The sequence below is a fragment of a genome, unplaced genomic scaffold (genome assembly GCF_019419815.1).
Source record: "Pyrus x bretschneideri cultivar Hongxiangsu unplaced genomic scaffold, Pyrus_bretschneideri_v1 Contig17, whole genome shotgun sequence".
Lineage (NCBI taxonomy): Eukaryota > Viridiplantae > Streptophyta > Magnoliopsida > Rosales > Rosaceae > Pyrus > Pyrus x bretschneideri.
In genome coordinates, this window is record NW_025999468.1 from 7635631 (window position 1) to 7656330 (window position 20700).

Genomic DNA, 20700 nt, shown 5'->3' on the forward strand with positions numbered 1-20700 from the left:
TTAATAAGTTGATGGGGGATTGCCATTGGGGACTGCAGGGCCAAAAAATCAGGTAGCTAGGAAGGAGACAAAGGAAATACGAGGCCAGCCGCCAACCACAGGATCTCTGCTCTCACCTCGATCTCAAGTGTTACTATCCTGATCCACAACAAAAGTAAGGTACACATAATATTTCATATTTGAGTGGTTGTTGGTTTTAGAATCATATGCTTCCTTGCTTAATTATATCCTTACAACAACTAATTAGTATAGAGAAAATGAAAATTTAAGGGAATATCTGTTTGTTTGTTTCGTTATTTCTTTTTGTGTGGGTATCCTTGAGTTGCGAACATCAGCCATTCATCCTTGCTAGTTACCGAAAATTGATGGTGCTCTGCTCCAGGGTTTCCATGCTAGACAGACTCACTTTAGTGTGGTAGACTCTAGTGTGTGGACTACGGAGTGGCAGGATATTAAAAATCCTCAACTCCCCTGCCGTTTTCTTTTTTCACATTAATATTCTTGATTATTACCGAGAAGTCTGAAGTGGTATTATAGGGGGACGATTCTCTTTCCTTTTAATCTCTTTTCTCTTTTATCTTCTCTTATTTGAACGATCAAGATTAAGTTATGTCATCATCTTATATTGATTTTTTTTAAAAGACAATAAGACAGAAATAAATATGTAAAAAGAAAGGAGGGAAGATGATGAGAAAATAAAAGAAGAAAATCCTGCTACGTGGTACTGGTAAATAATAAATATTAGGGTAAAGTACAAAAAACTACCTCAACTATTGGTGTCATAACACTTTCATACCTCATCTTTTAAAATTGACAATGTCATACCTCATCTTACGAATTTGTGCCAATGTTATACCTTCCGTTAGCCTACCGTTAATTTATCAGTTAAATGCTGATGTGGCTTAATCCATACCCCACTTTCTATTAAAAAAATTAAAAAAAAATCATTTAATATTTTTAAATATTAAAATAATAAAAAAAAGTTAAAACAAAAAAAATAAAAAAAATAAAAACCTTTCATCCCATCCACCGCCTTTCCCCCTTTTCCCTCTCCCCATCATCTTCTTCCCTGCGTGATTCAACCAAAAAAAAAAAAAAAAAAAAATTTGAAAACCCATCAACCCCCAACCCCCCCGAAGAAGAAGAAGAAGAAAAAAAAAAAAACCCAACCCAGTTCATCCATCCTCCCCCCCAAAAAAAAAAAAACACAAACCTAGTTCGTCCCCTCTCAAAACAAATCCAACCCCCTGCCAACCTAGAAAGAAAAAGGAGGAGGAAGAAGAAGAAGAAGGTAAAAAAAAAAAAAAAAAACCCAAATCCCGTTCGCCGATTTTGCGAGGGGTGGGTGCGGAGGGTGCATGTGAGGGGAAGACGAACTGAAATTTTTTTTTTTTTCTGGGTTGCAGGTAGGGGCTCGGGTGGGGGAGAAGAGGGGGTGGGGGAATGGGGGAGAAGAAAGAAGGACGCAGGGGGGGCGGGGGCCATTGGGAAGGGATGAAGTTTTTTTTTTTCTTTTCTTTTTCTTCTTTTGTTTTCTGGGTTGCAGGCTTGCAGCAGGGGGAGGGATGGAGGGAGGAAATGGTTGTTTTGTTTTGTTTTTTTTTTGTTTTGTTTTTTACTTTTCTTTATTATTTTAATATTTAAAAATATTAAATGATTTTTTTTTAGTTTTTAATAGTATTTTATTAATTTTTTTAATAGAAAGTGGGTCCTGAATCAAACCACGTCAGCATTTATAACATTGATACAATTTCGTAAGATGAGGTATGACATTGTTAATTTTAAAAGATGAGGTATGAAAGTGTCGTGACACCAATAATTGAGGTAGTTTTTTGTACTTTACTCTAAATATTAACACTTGCAGCATCAGTTGTCAGTGCTACAAGCCTACGGGAGTACATACAAGTACGCGACTAGTTGCAACTTACATGCCACTATTTTCATCATTTCTCTATTTTTTTCTCAGTTTCATATTTGTGGGAAGCATTTGCTTCCTTCCTACCGAGCAAATAAGGATATTGTTAAAGAGATTAAATTTATAAATAAAATGTTATAAAATAAATAATATAGAAGTTGACAATTAAATTATTACTTAAACGTTAATAAACGTGTTAATTTACATATATTTTAGTTTACAAATTTTATTCATAAACTTTACTACTTAGCATTACCAGTAAATAATATCAGACGGAGTAGAAGCATTAGTAGTCCACAAATTTCTGTAGTTGCATCATTTTCTCATTTGTTGAAAATATCCTTTAAAAAATACCTGGTTCATATGACAACGCGGTCCACAACTTTGGATGCTTCCCACCTCTCTACCCCCCCCCCCCCCCCCCCCCCCTCTCTCTCTCTCTCTCTCTCTCTGTGTGTGTGTGCAATGTGTTCAATGTTGTGAATCCCATATATATTGGCAGGCCTATGGCCTTCTGGGTTCGCTCAGTGGACAGACTGAGGTTGCTGGAAAGCTTTAGTCGGGAGCATTAAGCAAGTTTGAGAAAGAAATAAATTAATTTGGGCCATGGATAACAAGCAACCCCTTCTTCTGAGCCAAGGATTTGGAGGACATGTTAATTATTATGTCAATCTCAGGAAGACATCTCTTTCTGTAACCTTTGCAAAATGGATCCTCAAGATTGCCATGTGGGTGCTTTTCATTTCATGGGTTGCTCTAATGTTTCTGTTCCCATCAGATTTCATGCAGAAATTATTTCACAAATCGATCCAAGCCACTCAAGGAACTGTTTTTGGGATCACAGGTGGGCAGCGTTTCAACTTCTTTTTTACATGATTCTTCTTTCTCTCTCTCTCTGACTTAGAGGTCTCTTGTTATATATGCAGGAAGCCTATTCCTGGTTTTCAGTAGCCCAATTCTCACTATTGCACTGCTTTCTATAGCATTTCTTATTATCTCTGGCGAAGAGCAGCTCCACGAGTATGTCTATTTTTAAGTTGGAAAATATTCATATTCTTTACCTATCCTATAGATTGAATATGCGTGTTTTCATTCATGTTTTGATCATAAGATCCTTGTGTGTAATTAATTTATGAGTGTAGGAACAAGACTTCAAAATGTCCGAGTTTCCGCTTATGGACGTTCCCAGTTCTTGTGGATGGACCATTTGGGGTTGTTTCTGCTGCCGAGTTTATCGGGATATTACTCTTTGTTGTGTATGTTATCTGGGCTGTCTACAGTTATATCACGAGTATTCTCAGCTCCATGTCTGATCAGTTAACTTTTAAAGTGCAAAGGTATATTGTTTATCCCTAGAAAGTTATCCAATTTAATGACTTTTACACTTTGTTGTTGTTACTATCCATGGACGGTCTTGCTTCATTGAAAGCTTTGTTTAATCAATAAAAAAAACAATATTTAAGCCATCATAAGATTTGTCTGGGTTTTACTGTTTTAGTTAAAGTTCCAAATTGATGCACATTCATTCATCTAGGTATTCAGGCTTTTTAAGCCGAAACGCCTCTCAGTAAAGTTAATTAATTTAAATGGTTGAGAATCTAATCTTCTAAGGTGGCAACCCTATCTTCAGTTTAAGATTGGTTTCATTACCTGAGTTAACTTGTACTTGAACTTGTCAGTTGTTTGTTCCTGGAAATATTGGGACTTCGTTTAGGCTCAATTGGGATGTTTTGCCTGGCACTTTTGTTCCTACCGGTTGCAAGGGGATCAGTTCTTCTTCGACTTATAAATATACCTTTTGAACATGCAACAAGATATCATGTATGGCTGGGACATCTCACCATGATGCTCTTTACCATCCATGGACTGTGTTATGTAGTGGCATGGACGATCGAGGGCCGTCTCCTCCATGAAGTGAGTACTCAAGCTGGATATACATATTTGCTTCTAAGTAATCCTAGTTGTTGTTCATAGCTCTTAGCTGTTAGCTAAAATTAGGGGATAATTTAGAGAATACAGCTACTTCCTCCCTTTTACCATTATGACATTTTTTTTTCTCAATGGACCATGCATTCCAATCCGTCAGGATACCTCAATGTTCTGAAATACTTACTGCTTATAAGTGTATTAAATATATTAGTGTACATGTATCTCTCATCTCTAGTAGTATAACTTGGAAGAGCCTTGCTACGGGGAGGTGTAGACTCAGATAACGATGCCGAACTACTTATTACTTATATTTAATTGTTTGATGCAGATGTTGGATTGGAAGGATATTGGTATTGCCAATCTTCCAGGATTGATCAGCCTTATCGCAGGTCTGTTGATGTGGGTCACATCACTTCCTCCAGTAAGAAAGCTGAATTTTGAGTTGTTCTTCTACACTCATCAACTATATGTCATCTTCGTTGTCTTCTTGGCTTTGCACGTTGGTGATTTCATTTTCACGATGGCTGCTGGAGGAATATTCATTTTTATTCTTGATCGTTTTCTGAGATTCTGCCAATCTCGAAGGGTTGTGGATATCATTTCAGCGAAATGCCTTCCATGTGGAACTGTAGAATTGGTCCTCGCAAAACCAAAATGTAAAAAAAAATTCTTCACACATTTTTTTATTTCATTTATCATTTTCTGTTACCAAATGAGTGACTGCTAGCTCATGACTCATTTAGGTCTGCGGTACAATGCCCTCAGTTTTATTTTTCTTCAAGTTCGGGAATTATCATGGTTGCAGTGGCATCCTTTCAGTGTTTCATCCAGTCCTTTGGATGGTAAATATCATATTGCCGTCCTCATAAAGGTTCTAGGGAAATGGACAGAAAAACTGAGAGGAAATATCTTGAAAAACTCAGAGGCAGAACACCAAAAAGAGCTACCTTGGACTCCTCGTGCTAAGATAACAGCTTCTGTTGAGGGGCCTTATGGGCATGAGATACCGTACCACTTGATGTACGTACTCTATTCCTTATTCCTCTAGAAAGAAAGATAAGCTATTTTGTCCACTCTCCACAATCCCCCTCCAAATCTCCCAAAAAAAAAAAAAGAAAAAAGAATAATAAATATCAACTATCATAACATTTTGGCAAGGAATTGTATCTGATACAGGCTATTGTTTAATGTTCCTTATTTTGGGATCAATAGAGGAGAATTTACCAGACATCTAGCTCAATAATGAATTTTTCTTTCTGTATCTAACTATATGAGTTTATATAATTTATCTCAGGTATGGAAATCTTATCTTAGTAGCTGGTGGCATTGGGATTTCACCTTTCCTGGCCGTCTTGAGTGACATTCTCCATTGCGTTAGGGAAGGGAGACCTTGTATACCAAGAAATATTTTAATTGTTTGGGCTGTCAAAAGATCAGATGAGCTTCCACTTCTTTCAACAATTGACATGGAGTCAATTTGTCCATCTTTCTCTAATAAACTAAATATTGAGATTCGTATTTATGTCACTCGAGAATCTGAACCTCCATTGGTATGTTTGGTTGCATTTTGACACATTTTCCGAACTTCTGCATAATTTTTTGTTTTTTCTACTGTTATCATTTCCAGTTTTAGGAGCTTGAGTGCTTTTTATTTTCAGGAAGAAGGTCAAGTTCAGAACACTCTGGATTTTTCTCTTTGTCCTACATCGAATAGGTGCGGCATGTCTGTTTTGGTTGGTACTGGACATAATGTATGGTCTGGACTGTATATAATCTCATCTACGGTTGGCTTTGTTATCTTAATGGGTTTATTGGATACCTTCTACATAAACCCGTTTCGCATATCTTCATGGTGGTACAAAGGGCTTCTTTTCATTGCCTGTATGGTGTTTAGTGTCTTTATCTTTGGGGGTCTTGTGGTTGGTTTATGGCATCTTTGGGAAAGAAGAATTTCAGAAAAAGAACAATTTGAGGATGCTAAGCTAAATGCAGATAAGGCAGGGCATGGAGAAACTGTAGCTCACAAGGATTCGCACCAGAAAGTTCTTGCGAAGCTAACTGGCATTCGTTATGGTGCAAGACCAAACTTCAAAGGTATGCCTCCCTACATGTCTATTTCTGTTCTAATACACAATACATGAAGTTAATGAGAATGTAGATAGTTAAAAAGCTAGTTGATAACTGAAGATAATGGCATGCCACAGATACAAGTGAAACTTGTTCATTGATATTTTGAAGAAGTTTGAAATGAAACAACTATAATTTCTTCTTGGTAGCTTCATATTTTTGAGGTGGCGGCATACCATTTTGTATCGGCTTCTACTTTGTGTTGTCCTCTTTCGTTTGCCCGGTAACAATCTAGAGAAAAATATCTTATTAGCTTGTGATGGTGGTGGATTCTTGTTCTGCAAAGCTCCATTTGATTTCATTGCCACATAATAATGAAGAACCAGAGAGACTGATCCTTTGACCAATTATTATAGAAGAAAATTATGTCCTTTGGGTACGTAATAATTTCCATTGCTTACAGTTAAGTTAATACATGCTTTCTTGTTAGTGCAGAAATATTTGAAAGCGTATCGAAGAATTGGGGCCATGTTGATGTGGGTGTCATTGTGTGTGGTCCTCCAACTCTTCAATCAAGTGTTGCGAAAGAGATCAGGTCGCACAACTTGAGGAGACAGTTCGACCATCCTATCTTCCATTTCAACAGCCATAGTTTTGATCTGTAGCCTCCCACTCCACAACTTGTTTATTTATATGATTGTACACAAATATGTATATAGATATAGACTAGAGCTTTAGTACCCGCGCGTTGCCGCGGGAATATCAAATGAATTATAAGTTGTATAAAAGTGTTAGAATAAGAGATTAAATGAGTTGTGACCTGTGAAGTTGTGAGCATAATCGTAGATATGTTAAAAAAACTATTTAAATAAAATATAAAAAGTATGCACAAAAAATATATAGTAGTTGTTGACAACTCTATAGACACCTATAGAGTTGTTCAAAATATAACAGCTTGTACAAACATGAGTTTTTTAAATTTACCTGCTTTACCTTCTCCACACACTACACGCCTTGGCCCTTATTCTAAAAGCTTGCAAAACGTCGATTTGGACTATTTCCATTTTGTTAGAAAGTTGCTCAACCAAAATCTAAATTTCATCAATTTATGAAAACATGAATATACAGATTAAATTGCATGTAAAGAATGTACAAATGGTGTTCACCAAAAAAGAGAATGTATAAATAGAAAAATATCAATCAGCAAAAGAATTCTTAACATGAATACAACAATAAGAAATCTCAGATAGAAAATAAATATCTACCAACTACCATACAAAAATATAATGTGTCATACAAACTTAAAGCTTTTACTTGCATACTTTTCCTGATGAGCTGCAAAACTCATAATCTCTTCCTGACGCAATCTTACTTAATCTCAAATTTGTTAGTTACAGAAAAAAGATCCGTTTAACATCTAGTCCACAAAGTTATATGATTGACTTTAAATACATCTTTGTTGTGTTTATTCAATCCCTTTTGATTTAAGTAAAACTAATGAAAATGATTATAAAACTTTGAGTTTTAACGATAAGGACAAAATAAATGATAAAGTGAATGGTACATAGTTGATTTTTTAATGTAAAAATATAATTTTTCGTTTAAATGAACAGCATTAAAAGTTTTTCATTAAAATATCCAATAAATTTTATTTTAAATTGTACTAAAATGAGAGCTTGAATTGGAAAGGAGTGAGCTGTAAAGAACTACCAAATGGTTGCTTAGGGGAAGAGGGACGTTCTTAACCAATGTGGACGCGTGGAAAAATTGAATTTCGATCTAAAGTGGGTTGGCTTGGGTTTGTAACTTGTGGGTGGATTGATGGAAATTGGAATAGCAGCAGTGGTGAAGTGTAAACAAAGCAAATCAGTTTGGTATGGCATTACTTATTAGGCGCGTGGCGAGGGCTAGGAAAAATTAGACGGGGTGTCGTTGTCGTGGTAGTGGAGTGGTCAGTGTCATCAACCAAATAAATGTTAAATTGATTATATTGCTTAAACTTGATCAACAAAATTAAAAAGAAAAATAATTAGGGGAAGGAAGAAAAAGAATCCCATCCCATCCCACCACAACAACTGTAAGTCTGAAAGCCACATGATACGAAGAATATATGAGGTATTATCAATACAACTGTGATCTGCTATTGGGTCGAAAAATAAAACCTCTCCCACCGTCACCCATCCAAGTTCAACCTACCCAACAGAGAGACCCAACCCTTCCCAATCATTGAATAAATTAATATATAATACACCAGAAAAAGTCCAAATTTAGTCCACATTTCCTATTTATTACCAGCAACAGCGAGCAAAAGCAACTGGCTTGTTTGTTTTTGTGAATTCAGTTCATTCATTACTCATCAGATCTGATCCGGTGGTGCTTTGCTTTTGGTGTCGGTGTCCGTGGGAAACTCAATAACATCTGTCGGTCGGCGGGCATTCTATCAGAGCTATGAGCATGTACGGCAGGGACCCCTGGGGGGGGCCGCTGGAGATAAACACGGCTGACTCTGCCACCGACGACGACCGCAGCCGGAACCTGCAGGATCTGGACAGGGCGGCGCTGTCGTCGCGGCCACTGGACGAGACTCAGCAGAGCTGGCTTCTGGGGCCCTCCGGCGAGCAGAAGAAGAAGAAGTATGTGGATCTGGGATGCATCATCGTTAGCCGTAAGATCTTTGTGTGGACGGTCGGGACGCTGCTGGTCTCGGCCCTCTTGGCGGGCTTCATCACTCTCATCGTCAAGACTGTGCCGCGTCACCGCCACGCCCGCCCTCCCCCCGACAACTACACTTTGGCGCTTCGCAAGTCCCTAATGTTCTTCAACGCCCAGCGATGTATGTTTCTTTTTCCCTTCCTTCTATTTTTGGTTGGTGCTTTTTTATTTTTATTTTTTATTTTTACAGAAATTATGTCTCAAGACTCACTCAATACTCCTCAAAATCATAAAGTGTAACTGTCAAATCTGGATCATGTTTGTTGTTTGTTTTTGGTTAATTTGGCTTCCTCAGATCCTGTCATCACTAATTTGTTTGTCATTCATTCAATAATAATTTCATTCATGTTAATTTCCTATTTTATATGGCAGCCGGAAAACTCCCAAAGCATAACAATGTGTCGTGGAGGGGTAATTCGTGCTTAAAGGATGGCAATGATCCCTCCGCCACTTTCAAAGATCTTGCCGGTGGCTTTTATGACGCCGGAGATGCTATCAAGTTCAACTTCCCCGCGTCCTTCGCCATGACCATGCTCAGCTGGAGCGTCATCGAATACAGTGCTAAGTATGAAGCTGCCGGGGAACTCTCCCATGTTAAAGAAATCATTAAATGGGGATCCGATTATTTTTTGAAGACCTTCAACCATTCTGCCGATTCCATTGACAAACTTGTTGCCCAGGTATACTTAGCCCTTTTATTTATTTATTTATTTATTTTTTATGTTTACTTTTCAGTGCGCTAATTTCCTAATCTGCTACTTTGCTAATCTGACAGGTTGGGCTAGGATCTACTGCCGGAGGAAGTACTACTCCTAATGATCATTATTGCTGGATGCGTCCTGAGGATATTGATTACCCGCGTCCTGTGTCTGAGTGTCACAGTTGCTCTGATCTAGCTGCGGAAATGGCCGCGGCTCTAGCTGCTTCGTCCATAGTTTTCAAAGATAATAAGGCATACTCTCAGAAACTTGTCCATGGTGCAACAACACTCTTCAGGTTTTCAAGGGAGCAGAGAGGCAGATATAGTGCTGGTGGTAGTACAGATGCGGCAACCTTCTACAATTCCACCAGTTATTGGGATGAGTTCGTATGGGGTGGAGCTTGGATGTATTATGCTACTGGAAATTCCTCTTATCTTCAGCTTGCAACAACTCCAGGTCTTGCTAAACATGCCGGTGCTTTCTGGGGAGGACCTGATTATGGAGTATTGAGCTGGGACAACAAGCTTGCTGGAGCTCAGGTAAGCTAACGGAAGAATTCATGTTTTGATATGATGCATAAAATTTTCTAAAAGCCATTTGTACATGTCTTATCTTCAGATAGTTCTATGTTCATTAATCAGGTCTTTATCTAATATCAGATCAAATTCGGGTTACGACCTTCACAATTTTAGTCCCTTCATATTTTTCATTGCCAACACAATCTTTAAATTCTTTGTACTAGGTGCTTCTGAGCCGTTTGAGGTTATTCTTGAGCCCTGGGTATCCGTATGAAGAAATTTTGAGGACATTTCAGAACCAGACTAGCATAATCATGTGCTCATACTTGCCTGTTTTTACAACCTTTAACAGAACCAAAGGTACGAGGTTTCCTAATGCATAATTGTTTTTGTTGTGGACTTAATTGACCTCAATGGGGTCCACAAGTATGGGATCTAACATCTTACTGACCTGCTGCAGGAGGCTTGATCCAGTTGAATCATGGAAGGCCACAACCTCTTCAATATGTAGTCAATGCAGCCTTCTTAGCTACGCTGTATAGTGATTATCTTGATGCTGCTGATACACCTGGGTGGTATTGTGGACCCAACTTCTACTCTACTGACGTGTTGCGAGAATTTGCCAAAACTCAGGTATATAGTATTCATTTTCTTTCTTTCCTTTAATTTTTTTTTTTTTAGTAATGTTGCTTATGGGGCTTGAACTCCCCATACATGTGAAGAGACTCATGTTGAGACTTGATGGCCAATACTTCTTCTTTCTTCCCCCTCTGCTTTGGCAGATTGATTACATACTTGGCAAGAATCCTAAAAAAATGAGTTATATCGTGGGCTTTGGGAATCAATACCCAAAACATGTCCACCACAGAGGCGCATCTATTCCAAAAAACAAAATCAAATACAGTTGTAAAGGGGGATGGAAATGGAGGGACACTTCAAAGGCAAATCCAAACACGATTAATGGGGCCATGGTTGCTGGCCCTGACAAACATGATGGTTTCCGTGATGTTCGTTCTAATTACAACTACACAGAGCCGACTCTCGCAGGAAATGCAGGTTTGGTAGCAGCACTCGTTGCTTTGTCTGGAGAAAAATCTGTTGGAATTGACAAAAATACGATTTTCTCTGCGATTCCTCCAATGTTCCCCACTCCACCACCACCTCCGGCACCCTGGAAACCATGAGATGCTAAAGCGGTCACTATTGTTTTAATATGTGTGCGACTTATGGGTAGATGATTTCGCTGCAGTAATAGACTTTGAAGCTTATATCTCGTTGACATAAACAGTGACTCAGTAACATGAAGATCGAGAGGATGGGCGCAAGGAAGTAATGGACAAGACATTGAGAGATTGTTGGGCTGGGCTAGGCTGGGGCTAAATAGCGTCGCGAAGAATTGATAAAAATGTCTTTGATTGAATTTTGTGATATATACAGTGTATATGTATGGAACAAATCCTGTATTCTTTGAAACATGGAAAGTGAACAATTTGAATTTGGTTGACAGATTTTAAATTTGAATTTTGCATGTCAGTCATATATTTTTTTTCTCGCTCCTCTACCGCCCCTGAATTTGTGTTTTGACAGGAATGTGTCATGCTCTTGTCATGCTAATGCTGTTATGAGCATTGAGTTGTATACTCCGATTCGACCCGACTCAGCTTCTTACTTTACATCGATCTGCTTTATATTTTCATATATTTTTCTGGTAGCCGCAGCGCAGAGTTTTGGTGAGTTGGATAAGGAACTCTTTCTACTTTCGTTGATGTAGATCTTGTAGTGGGAACCTTCCTTGAAATGCACGGCCACCTCGAGTATGTGTACCCCTAATTTATTTGCTTCTTCTCCCCTTGTTCTCTTCTTTTTCCTTTGCTTTGGAAAAGGGTATTCTTTGTCCCCAGAATCAAGGTTTCCCTATACTTAAATATTTAAAGTTCGCAATCAATTAAAACAACATTCATTTCCGTCCCAATCTAATATGCTCACCACGGCAATCTTTGTTGGTGGATTGTTCATTTTGGTGTGACCAAGCTATGGCAGAAGAAGAAATCAACAGCTCTTTAGAGTATACACCGACATGGGTGGTTGCACTTGTTTGCTTTGTCATTGTTCTGCTCTCTCTTTGTGCCGAGCGCACTCTTCATAAACTCGGAAAGGTATCCAGACATTGTTCCCCCCTCTCTTATCATATTTGCAGTCATTATAACACTTGAAATCTTTTTGCTTTTTCTCCCTCCCCATGCTGGAAAATGCTTTCCACTCCCCATTCCCCCGGCATGTCACCTTCACCTCACCTAAACTGTTCACAACAAAACTAGCATCACCAACAGTTCCCGAAACAATATTAGCAAATACAATCATTAACAAATCTGATAACTGAATTAGCCTCGATCCTTTAGTAGAGGGATCAGTTTGATCACAAGGTTCATGACGATGATGATGATTCCGAAGATGTAGTGCTAACACCACCTACGTAAAAAGCTCAACATTGCTAGAATTCTACAAGTGTTGACAGCTTGAATCAGGCCCCTGGGTAAGGACCATAGGTAATGGGTCAAAAGAAGTAATAGAACACTGATAAATTAGATTTAACTTAAGTGATCCCTCGCAGTAGCGGTGGATGCAGTTTGTCTTTCATTGTTCCCTCATCGGTACTTGGAGAAAAATAACCCTTTGTCATCAGTTCCACAATAATAAGTAATAACAGTAGGCTAGTTCTTAATCGACTACAGTCATCATCATACTGCTCCTTATTCAATCTATAGAATTCTTAGCAGCTGGTGAATATGGAAATATGTGAATAAGGAGGAATGTATTGACAGGTGATAAATGCAATGCATATACGGAGGGCGGGAACTTATTTAATCAATAAATATTTGTCAGAAATTGATACTGTTGAGATTCAAATAGTTCCAAGGCAGGGAAACGAATCTTGTAATCACAATTTTGTAAGAAAATTGTAGGAAATAAATTCTGGAGCTTATCAGAAATTTAGATGTCTCAGTCACAAAAGATGCACGTAGCATTGATAAGCTACGAGACATGTCCAAAATCTTGAAAACCGAGGATTTTTCCTACTTTCAAATTATTGACGGACTGAGTCCCATCGTACTCTTAACTCTGTTTTTGGAAAGTTGAACTTATCTATAGGACAATTCTTCAAGGGGTTATTTGGGGACATCAAAAAAATTTCAACTAGTTTGCTGTTTGGTTTAATGTTTTTTTTGTCTGGAAATTCAGTACTTAAAGCATGAGGAACAAGATGCGCTGTTTGAAGCCCTACAGAAACTAAAAGAAGGTCTCTCTCTCTCCCAACATATCATTTGCCAATTAGATGGATGGATCATAAATTAAGAATGCCTATATACTTTACTAACGCTAATCATTGTGTTTCCTATCGTTGAAACAGAGTTGATGCTTTTAGGGTTCATTTCCCTTCTACTAACTGTATCTCAGCGTTCCATAATCCGCATATGCATCCCCTCTAATCTAGCAAATCACATGCTTCCGTGCAAGAGGGAAACTTCTGAGGGAAACAATAACGCGCATTACTCTCTTGATCAATCTATAAACAACCGGCGGCGGCTTTTGTCTGCAGATACAAATTCAGACCATTGTCTGCAAAAGGTAATGTATTGTTAGTACCTTATATATTTTACCACCACTTACAATGCTTTTGATATGAGTTTGGTGTGGGTGTGTGCGTGCGCATTCCCCTTCTTTGACGGAACAAGTTACAGGACAATGCTTGCTTTTTTCTATTTCCTTAGGGGAAGGCTCCATTGTTATCATTGGAAGCACTACATCATCTACACATCTTCATCTTTGTATTGGCAGTTGTTCATGTGATCTTTTGTCACTACTATGGTTCTTGGAGGGGCAAGGGTAATGCTTCTTCAGAATCTTTTTACTATTTGGATGATTATCTAAATATGTTTGATACAACATGGTGTCCTATTCCACCTCTTTATGGTTTGGGACCTTCCAGTTTGTATAGTGCTGCAATGATTATGGTTTGTATCTCTACGTTGTAACACATACGGTTTATCATATGTAGGTACGTCAATGGAAGCGCTGGGAGGATTCTGTTAGGCAGGAAAGTACAAAATCTGGGATGGGTAAATATGAAATTGGATTTGCAAGTATATTTTAGCCAATCCAAGTGCTTGTATCCGCTTTGTATGATTGAATATATGCTATCCTATGCAGATCCAACTAGTCGTGAAAATGTGCATGCTCAATGCCAACATCATGAATTCTTCAGTAAACGAGGAGTAGGATATTGGCGAAGAGCAGCTATCATAGGTTGGGTGGTGAGTTTGCTATAGTTTTGTTGTTGGAGATTATGGACTCTACATGCACGGTTCTGAAAATTCCTTGTTGCTTTATATTATTTCCTATATAATATGAAGGATTAAGATATCTGATAACACTCAGTTTAATGTACTTTCCTAGATATCATTCTTCAAACAATTTTATGGTTCTGTCACTAAGTCGGACTACATTGCATTGCGACAAGGGTTTATCAAGGTTAATATCTCCTTCTTGTTTCTATGTGGTTCACATATCAAGGTTAAAGTTTCTCCCGTGGGCATGTCATTACAAAAAATGTATGGGACTGACTTGGTTTCGTTTCAGGAGCACTTCCCTCAGAATCCTTGATTTGATTTTCACAAATACATGATGCGGACACTTGAAATTGATTTTAGAAAAATTGTTGGGATAAGGTAGTGCCTGGCTGTTGAGGTTTTGTTGTTGTTGCCTGGCTGTTGAGGTTTTGTTGTTGTTCTTGTTAAGCAGCTCAGCTGTGTATATGTATGAAGATCCTTTTGTGGCCGGAACTGTGCATTAAGATTAGATGGAATTTGATTGTCGACTAATATAGTAATACATATTCATTCAACCGTATATATGTGTGTATGTATGTAGCTAGTACCTATGGCTCTTCGTTGTGCAATTTTTGTTGCTGAACGTGGAAGGTAAGCTCTTGTAATAAGATCTCAATTTGAGCTGAATTAAATATCTGAGTGAAGTACTTGACAATCTATATCTTCGAATGTGCAGGATGGCATACCTATTTTTGGTTAGCGTTTTTGCCGCTGATTGTGAGTATTGCCTTAAGGTCCCTTAATTTTAAGTGGAACTGGAAATCAATAATTTCCTATTAATCTTGTTGAGTGACTTTGAGGAGATGATCGCATGTAAAATGATTGATGTTTGATATGGGATGACAGCTTCTGCTTCTTGTGGGCGCTAAGCTGAACACATAATTATCCGTTTGGCTCAGGAGGTTACGCAAGGGATGACAGCACAGGATGATCATGAAGCAGCTGCAACAGTGAAGCCTTCAGACAAACACTTTTGGTTTAACAACCCTCGCATTGTTCTGAATTTGATCCACTTCATATTGTTCCAGAATTCATTTGAGATTGCATTCTTCTTCTGGATCTGGGTATGTGTGCACTATGCAATGCATATATCTTACAATTCTTCCGGATTTGGATCTGCGTATGACTGACAGTCAAGATTCACTTGTTTGCAGACCACGTATGGATTTCATTCATGCATCATGGAAAAGTTGGGGTACATCGTGCCAAGACTTATTATGGGGTAATGGAATTCTATAAGGAAACAATTCGACAAAATATAGCAACTTGTGTACTTAATTACTCCCATCTCATGGTTCCATCACCGTATGCAGTGTGATTGTTCAAGTGATTTGCAGTTACAGCACGCTACCTTTGTATACAATTGTCAGCCAGGTAAGCTCTCTCTTGGCCTCTCTCTCACTGCTTGTTTTGTTTTTCCTTGTCTTTTTCATTTCATTTGTACAGTAAATAATCTCTTCCGTTTGGATGATTCAGATGGGTAGCATGTACAAGGAAGGAATATTTGATCAAAAAATACAACAATATATTGGTTCGTGGGTGGGAGATGCATAAGGCAAGCAAGATAAAATAGATAACGACGGATCCCTGTCAAGGAGAACACAAACACACAACATGATGAATACAGAGTTATATCAAATTAATATTGTACAACAAGAAACAGCTGCCAACGAAACAACTACAACTTCACCAGTTTCATCCTCTCAACTTTGTTCATGATTTTTTATAATTACCTCTTTTGTTCATTTAATTTGCATGTAACCATATACTTAACTATGTGTACAAACAACATATTTCATTGTCGAAATTTATTTCTACGTACAAATAAATATTTCATCCTCTTTGTTGCAGTTAATGTTTAATTAAATATGTGTTCATGTAAATCCTTAGATTAAGTATAGTATTGCTAGAGATCTAGAAGATCTTTCTTTGCAAAACGTTGTTTTTAGTTCTTGATATGATAAGAACAAATTTTCAAACACTGTAGTTGCTAAAAAATTAGTTCGGAATGAAAGGCCAAAACAAAACAGTGCTCTTTTCTTCTTCTTCTTCTTTTTTTTTTTTTTTTTTTTTTTTTTTTTTTGTGTAAAAGCTTATATAGTCTTAAACTGGGTCAGATTATGCTCGATTAAAGCATATCAGGGTTGGAACATGTTTATATCAGGCGGAAGATTCCAGGTAGGTTTTTATCGAGTCAGATTACTGGTAAGTTCTGCTAATTAGGAAGTTTCAGCTAATGTTGAGTGATTACTGGTACTGTTGCAACTCCAAAAGATTCCAGGTAGGTTTTTATCGAGTCAGATTGGAGTTATCGTGTGTGCACTTGGTGGCATTTGGCCAGAAGTACATTGGGGCTGTGTAGATAACTCAATTTTTTTATGTTTAGTTGATCAACCAGTACTTGGATCTAACGGAGGTATGACACAGAACTGAGCGCAATGACATTCTAGAATTCATATAGTTGACTCCACTTAGTGGGAAAAGACTTCGTTGTTGTTGTTGTTGTTGTTGTAGTTGATCAACCAGTGGTGAGACTGAGACTGGTGGTTTTTGATAGTTTGTGCGACAATTGTCTTGAGTTCATTGGCGTGCATAACAAAATAGTCACAGATGATCGACAAAAGAGCTGATGGCTTGGTTATGGTGTATGGGGCCACACTTGTTATGGCGTAGATTTGTCACGGGGGCCTCACACATGGTCAACATGCTCGCAAGGATGACAGTGAGAGTTGAGATTGAAGTTTGCTTAATTAATATAGGACAAAGAGGGGGTAAGACAAGAAATTAAAAAAAATCGAGGAGGATGAGGAAACGCTGTATAAACTCAAGACTCAATCCCTTTTATTTTATTTTATTTTTGAATACATTGATATTTTTACACTAATAGGAGGGGAAGTTTGGTAAAGTCTCACAATAGGCATTCTAATCTGGTATAAAATTTACCATCCACGAGATTCGAACTTAAGACCTCTTACTTTCAAGTAAAAATAAATACCACTAGACCGCCTATCATTTAAACAATTGATATAATAAGTAAAATTTTGAAATAACAAGGTAATTAAGTCCTAATAAACTCCAAACTATAATTCTAATAGATAAAATCTAAAATATAATAAGTGCAGAGTTCCTTATTGCATTGGTCCCTTGTGGAATTCTCATATAATATTGTGTTAATTACTGCTTAATATGGGGATTACTTATAGGAGCATATTTATGTGATTTTGTTAGCATATTTCCTTACATTTACTTAGTTAGTTTATATTTATTAGAGTGTTTTAAGCTATTTTCGTGTGTTTGTAGGTTCAAATGGCAAAAATGGTAAGAAAAGGCAATTTGGAGCATTTTAGAGCAGTTTTGGGTTTGGAATGGATAGCACATGCATGGAGAGAGGTGGATGGACGTTTTTGAAGATCAAAATAGACTAGGAATGTGCTAAAGAGTTGAAGAAATTAATTCAAGACATAAAAGATAAGGAATCAGCTAAAGAGAAACAATATTATCCAAAACCTTATCTTATCTTATCCTATCCTAACCTTATCCTAATCCTATTGTACCTAAATTCCAGCTGCAAGGGGGAGTTATTTCATATTAGGACATCTAAAAAACCTGATTTCTAGAAGGCCTTACCTTTTCCTAAAAGGGTGTCGCATACCTTATCCCTTGTCCTTGTTGGTTTGTGCTGTGCAATCCTTTTCCAACACAACCTTTGGATTGCCAAATCTTTCTCCAAAACTACCTTGTGCCATGTGCCCTCAGCCTATAAATACACCACAATGCTGCACCATTCAGATCACCACACACAAGAGCCTAAAAATCAGAAAAAACACACTTGTGTCGTAGTTTTGCAAGGAAAGAGAAGAAGAAGCTTGGAGTTGTGCTTGCCATTCAAGACCTTTGGATTGCTGGAGCGTTTTTAGGTGTATTCTATCCTTAGTTTTAGTTTAATGTTTATTTTAATTTGGTTTTCAATTATGATGAACATGAGGAACTAATTTCGTTTTAGCTAGAGGTGAATACAAAGCTATGAACATATATGTGATATGAATTGATTACATCTAGTTATTGTTTCATAAATTGTGAATGCAATTTACTTAACTGTTTGATTGATAACTTATTATTGTGTGTTGATTAAGGGGGCCCACTTAGTTTGCATGCTTGAATTTGATGCTAAAATATAAGGGAGTTTCACCTAATAGTTATGAACTTATATTTACAAGTAGTAGAGGTTGCTAGTCACAATCGCGTTAAGTAAATTCCTGGCAGAACTATCATGCAGTTCATAGTTACGAATGCCATGTCAATGCTTATGATTTTCACAGAACTTAATGATCTTTGATATGTATCTCTATTATACAGTTCATATAGGGAACTTGATAAGAATAATTTGGTTGTGTCGCTGAGTCCAATTCAATGAATTTAGGAAAATCTGAGAGTTAATTTGTGCAGTTCACGGTTAACTTGGGGCATTGTCATTCATAGTTTATAGGAATAATAACTGGAAATCGATTTGTATGTATATGGTTCATGTGTGGAGAAGAATCCTCTAGCTAGCCTTTCACCCCCTTAAGTCACCTTAATTTCGTGCAACCTTTACTTAGTTCTGCAACTTATTAGTTTTAAGTCAATTTTCGTCCAAACAAACCCCCCTTTCATGTTTTGAGTCAATTTAGTTAGATTTTCGTCCAAATCACCCCTAAGTGCTTGTTTTGAATTATTTGAGTCAGTTTAGTTTGTTTTGAGTCAGTTTAGCTTAGTTTTATGTTTTTGAGTCTAATTAGTGTAGATTAGCATCCCTCCTGATCCCCGACCTAGAACGATCCCTACTTTCATATACTACAACTATCAAAAAGAGGGTTTAAGTTTGTGTGCTATTTTTTATCACATCAAATTTTTGGCGCCGTTGCCGGGGAATTAGCAAAATTGCTAATCTCCTTTTTGTTTCTGTTTTTGCTTTTCTTGTGTTTTTGTTTTAGTTTTGTTTAGTTTTCTTTGTTTTAGGTATTAGTTTATGACTCGAAGTTCTCAACCTGTTCGTGAGCATATATTGGAGTTTGACAACGATTTTGAACGAACTTTGAGAAGGAAGAGGAATGAGCCAGAGCCCAACCCACCTAGTTCTAGCTTTGAATCCGAGTTTGAAGAAGTAGAGGAAGTGGAACAAGACATGGCTATGGAATATTGAACAATCAAGGAACTTTCAGCCTCGGGATTAGACAATGCCGTCCCTCTTTGCATTCAATACCCTAGGGCAGCTCAAGGGAAGACCGATGAATTTGAATTGAAGTCTAGTTTGCTGCATCACATTCCCAAATACCATGGGCTGTCCATGGAAAATCTGAACAAGCATCTTAAGGAATTTGAAGTGGTGTGCTTGAGCATGACACCAATCAACGTGGATGGGAATATTTAAAAATGAAAGCCTTTTCATTCTCTCTTATGGACAAGGCTAAAGATTGGTTCTATGAACTAGCACCTGGAACCATTACTTCTTGGGAAAGCATGAAGAAAGCATTCTTAGAGAAATTCTTTCCAACTTCAAGAGTCATTGGTTGTAGTTTCTGAATTTCCTTCCATCGTAGTCATGTATCTACGAGCAAAGGAAGTTGAAAGCTAGAATCTTCTTCAAGTCTTCGAATCAGAGCCACTCATGGTGAGGAAACCCTAAGGCAAGAGGCCCTATGATAGTATTTTATGTGAGAATATTCAAGATATTTGTGTAAATAAATATGTTGGACTAATTAGGTAAATAAATTGAATTAGGATTACTTACTTCAAAGAAGTCCTCTCTGCTTATGAATGTATTTATGATATGAATAAGGAATTATTCTATCATAAATACCTTTGACTTTTCCTATGGGCAGGGGTGCCTTGAGCAATCGTTGATCTTTGCCTATTCTATCTCAACCGCGCGTGGTGAATGAGAATGCTCCCTACTCATTTAACAAGGGCAGTCTTGTCCTTCTTGGGAAATAGTCCACATTTCAGCTCCATAATTTTTGGAATTATTTTTTGCTCCACGACTATCATTTGAAAGTGATGAGCAAGAATATTCCCAACTTGCATTGGCCAAGACACCAGTCCTGGTAAACTTATGCCACCTACTTTCCTAGGTCATTGATGACTCTTGTTGCAGATTTTCATTATGTTCAGTAGATTCTGTTGGACATTTCAATCGCACCGTCTAGCTGTGTACGCATGAATCGAATGGATGGCCTTTTTAGTGAATCACCATCCGTTCGGGCTTTTCTTTATAATTCTTCTGTTTTTATTTTTTTTATTTTCTTTTCCTTTTTTTATTTAATGCTTATGCGGCAAATCCTTACCGGCTGGTGCCTTACATGCTGAAATAGGTCGAGGGTAACTCCTAAATTTATTTCCCCTAAATGAAAGTAACAATGTCCCAAAAGGGAAGTAACCACCAAGAAACATTGACAACTAGATTTTTCGGGAATCTCATCTTCAAACGAACG

General features: G+C 37.6%; 3 protein-coding genes across 3 annotated transcripts; all 3 read left to right on the forward strand.

Moving 5' to 3' along the window:
- The first annotated feature begins 2341 nt into the window (after nucleotides 1–2341).
- On the forward strand, nucleotides 2342–6738 carry LOC103946433 (ferric reduction oxidase 6). The gene is made up of 9 exons (XM_009357143.3): nucleotides 2342–2759; nucleotides 2842–2935; nucleotides 3058–3252; nucleotides 3595–3829; nucleotides 4173–4500; nucleotides 4588–4864; nucleotides 5139–5394; nucleotides 5503–5938; nucleotides 6407–6738. The coding sequence occupies exons 1-9, from the start codon at nucleotides 2522–2524 to the stop codon at nucleotides 6574–6576; spliced, it is 2229 nt and encodes a 742-aa protein (XP_009355418.2). The 5' UTR covers nucleotides 2342–2521; the 3' UTR covers nucleotides 6577–6738.
- Nucleotides 6739–8235: 1497 nt separating this feature from the next.
- Nucleotides 8236–11363, forward strand: LOC108867179 (endoglucanase 25). Its single transcript, XM_018647282.2, has 6 exons — nucleotides 8236–8744; nucleotides 8996–9303; nucleotides 9399–9863; nucleotides 10067–10202; nucleotides 10303–10475; nucleotides 10625–11363. The coding sequence occupies exons 1-6, from the start codon at nucleotides 8360–8362 to the stop codon at nucleotides 11024–11026; spliced, it is 1869 nt and encodes a 622-aa protein (XP_018502798.1). The 5' UTR covers nucleotides 8236–8359; the 3' UTR covers nucleotides 11027–11363.
- Nucleotides 11364–11488: 125 nt separating this feature from the next.
- LOC103946471 (MLO-like protein 13) lies at nucleotides 11489–16067 on the forward strand. The gene is given in 15 exon segments (XM_048581738.1): nucleotides 11489–11998; nucleotides 13083–13140; nucleotides 13252–13469; nucleotides 13613–13698; nucleotides 13700–13727; nucleotides 13900–13960; nucleotides 14052–14155; nucleotides 14298–14372; nucleotides 14481–14569; nucleotides 14772–14821; nucleotides 14907–14947; nucleotides 15077–15098; nucleotides 15101–15294; nucleotides 15385–15604; nucleotides 15707–16067. Coding segments are annotated over 14 exon segments (1221 nt in total). The 5' UTR covers nucleotides 11489–11875; the 3' UTR covers nucleotides 15457–15604; nucleotides 15707–16067.
- Nucleotides 16068–20700: the final 4633 nt, after the last annotated feature.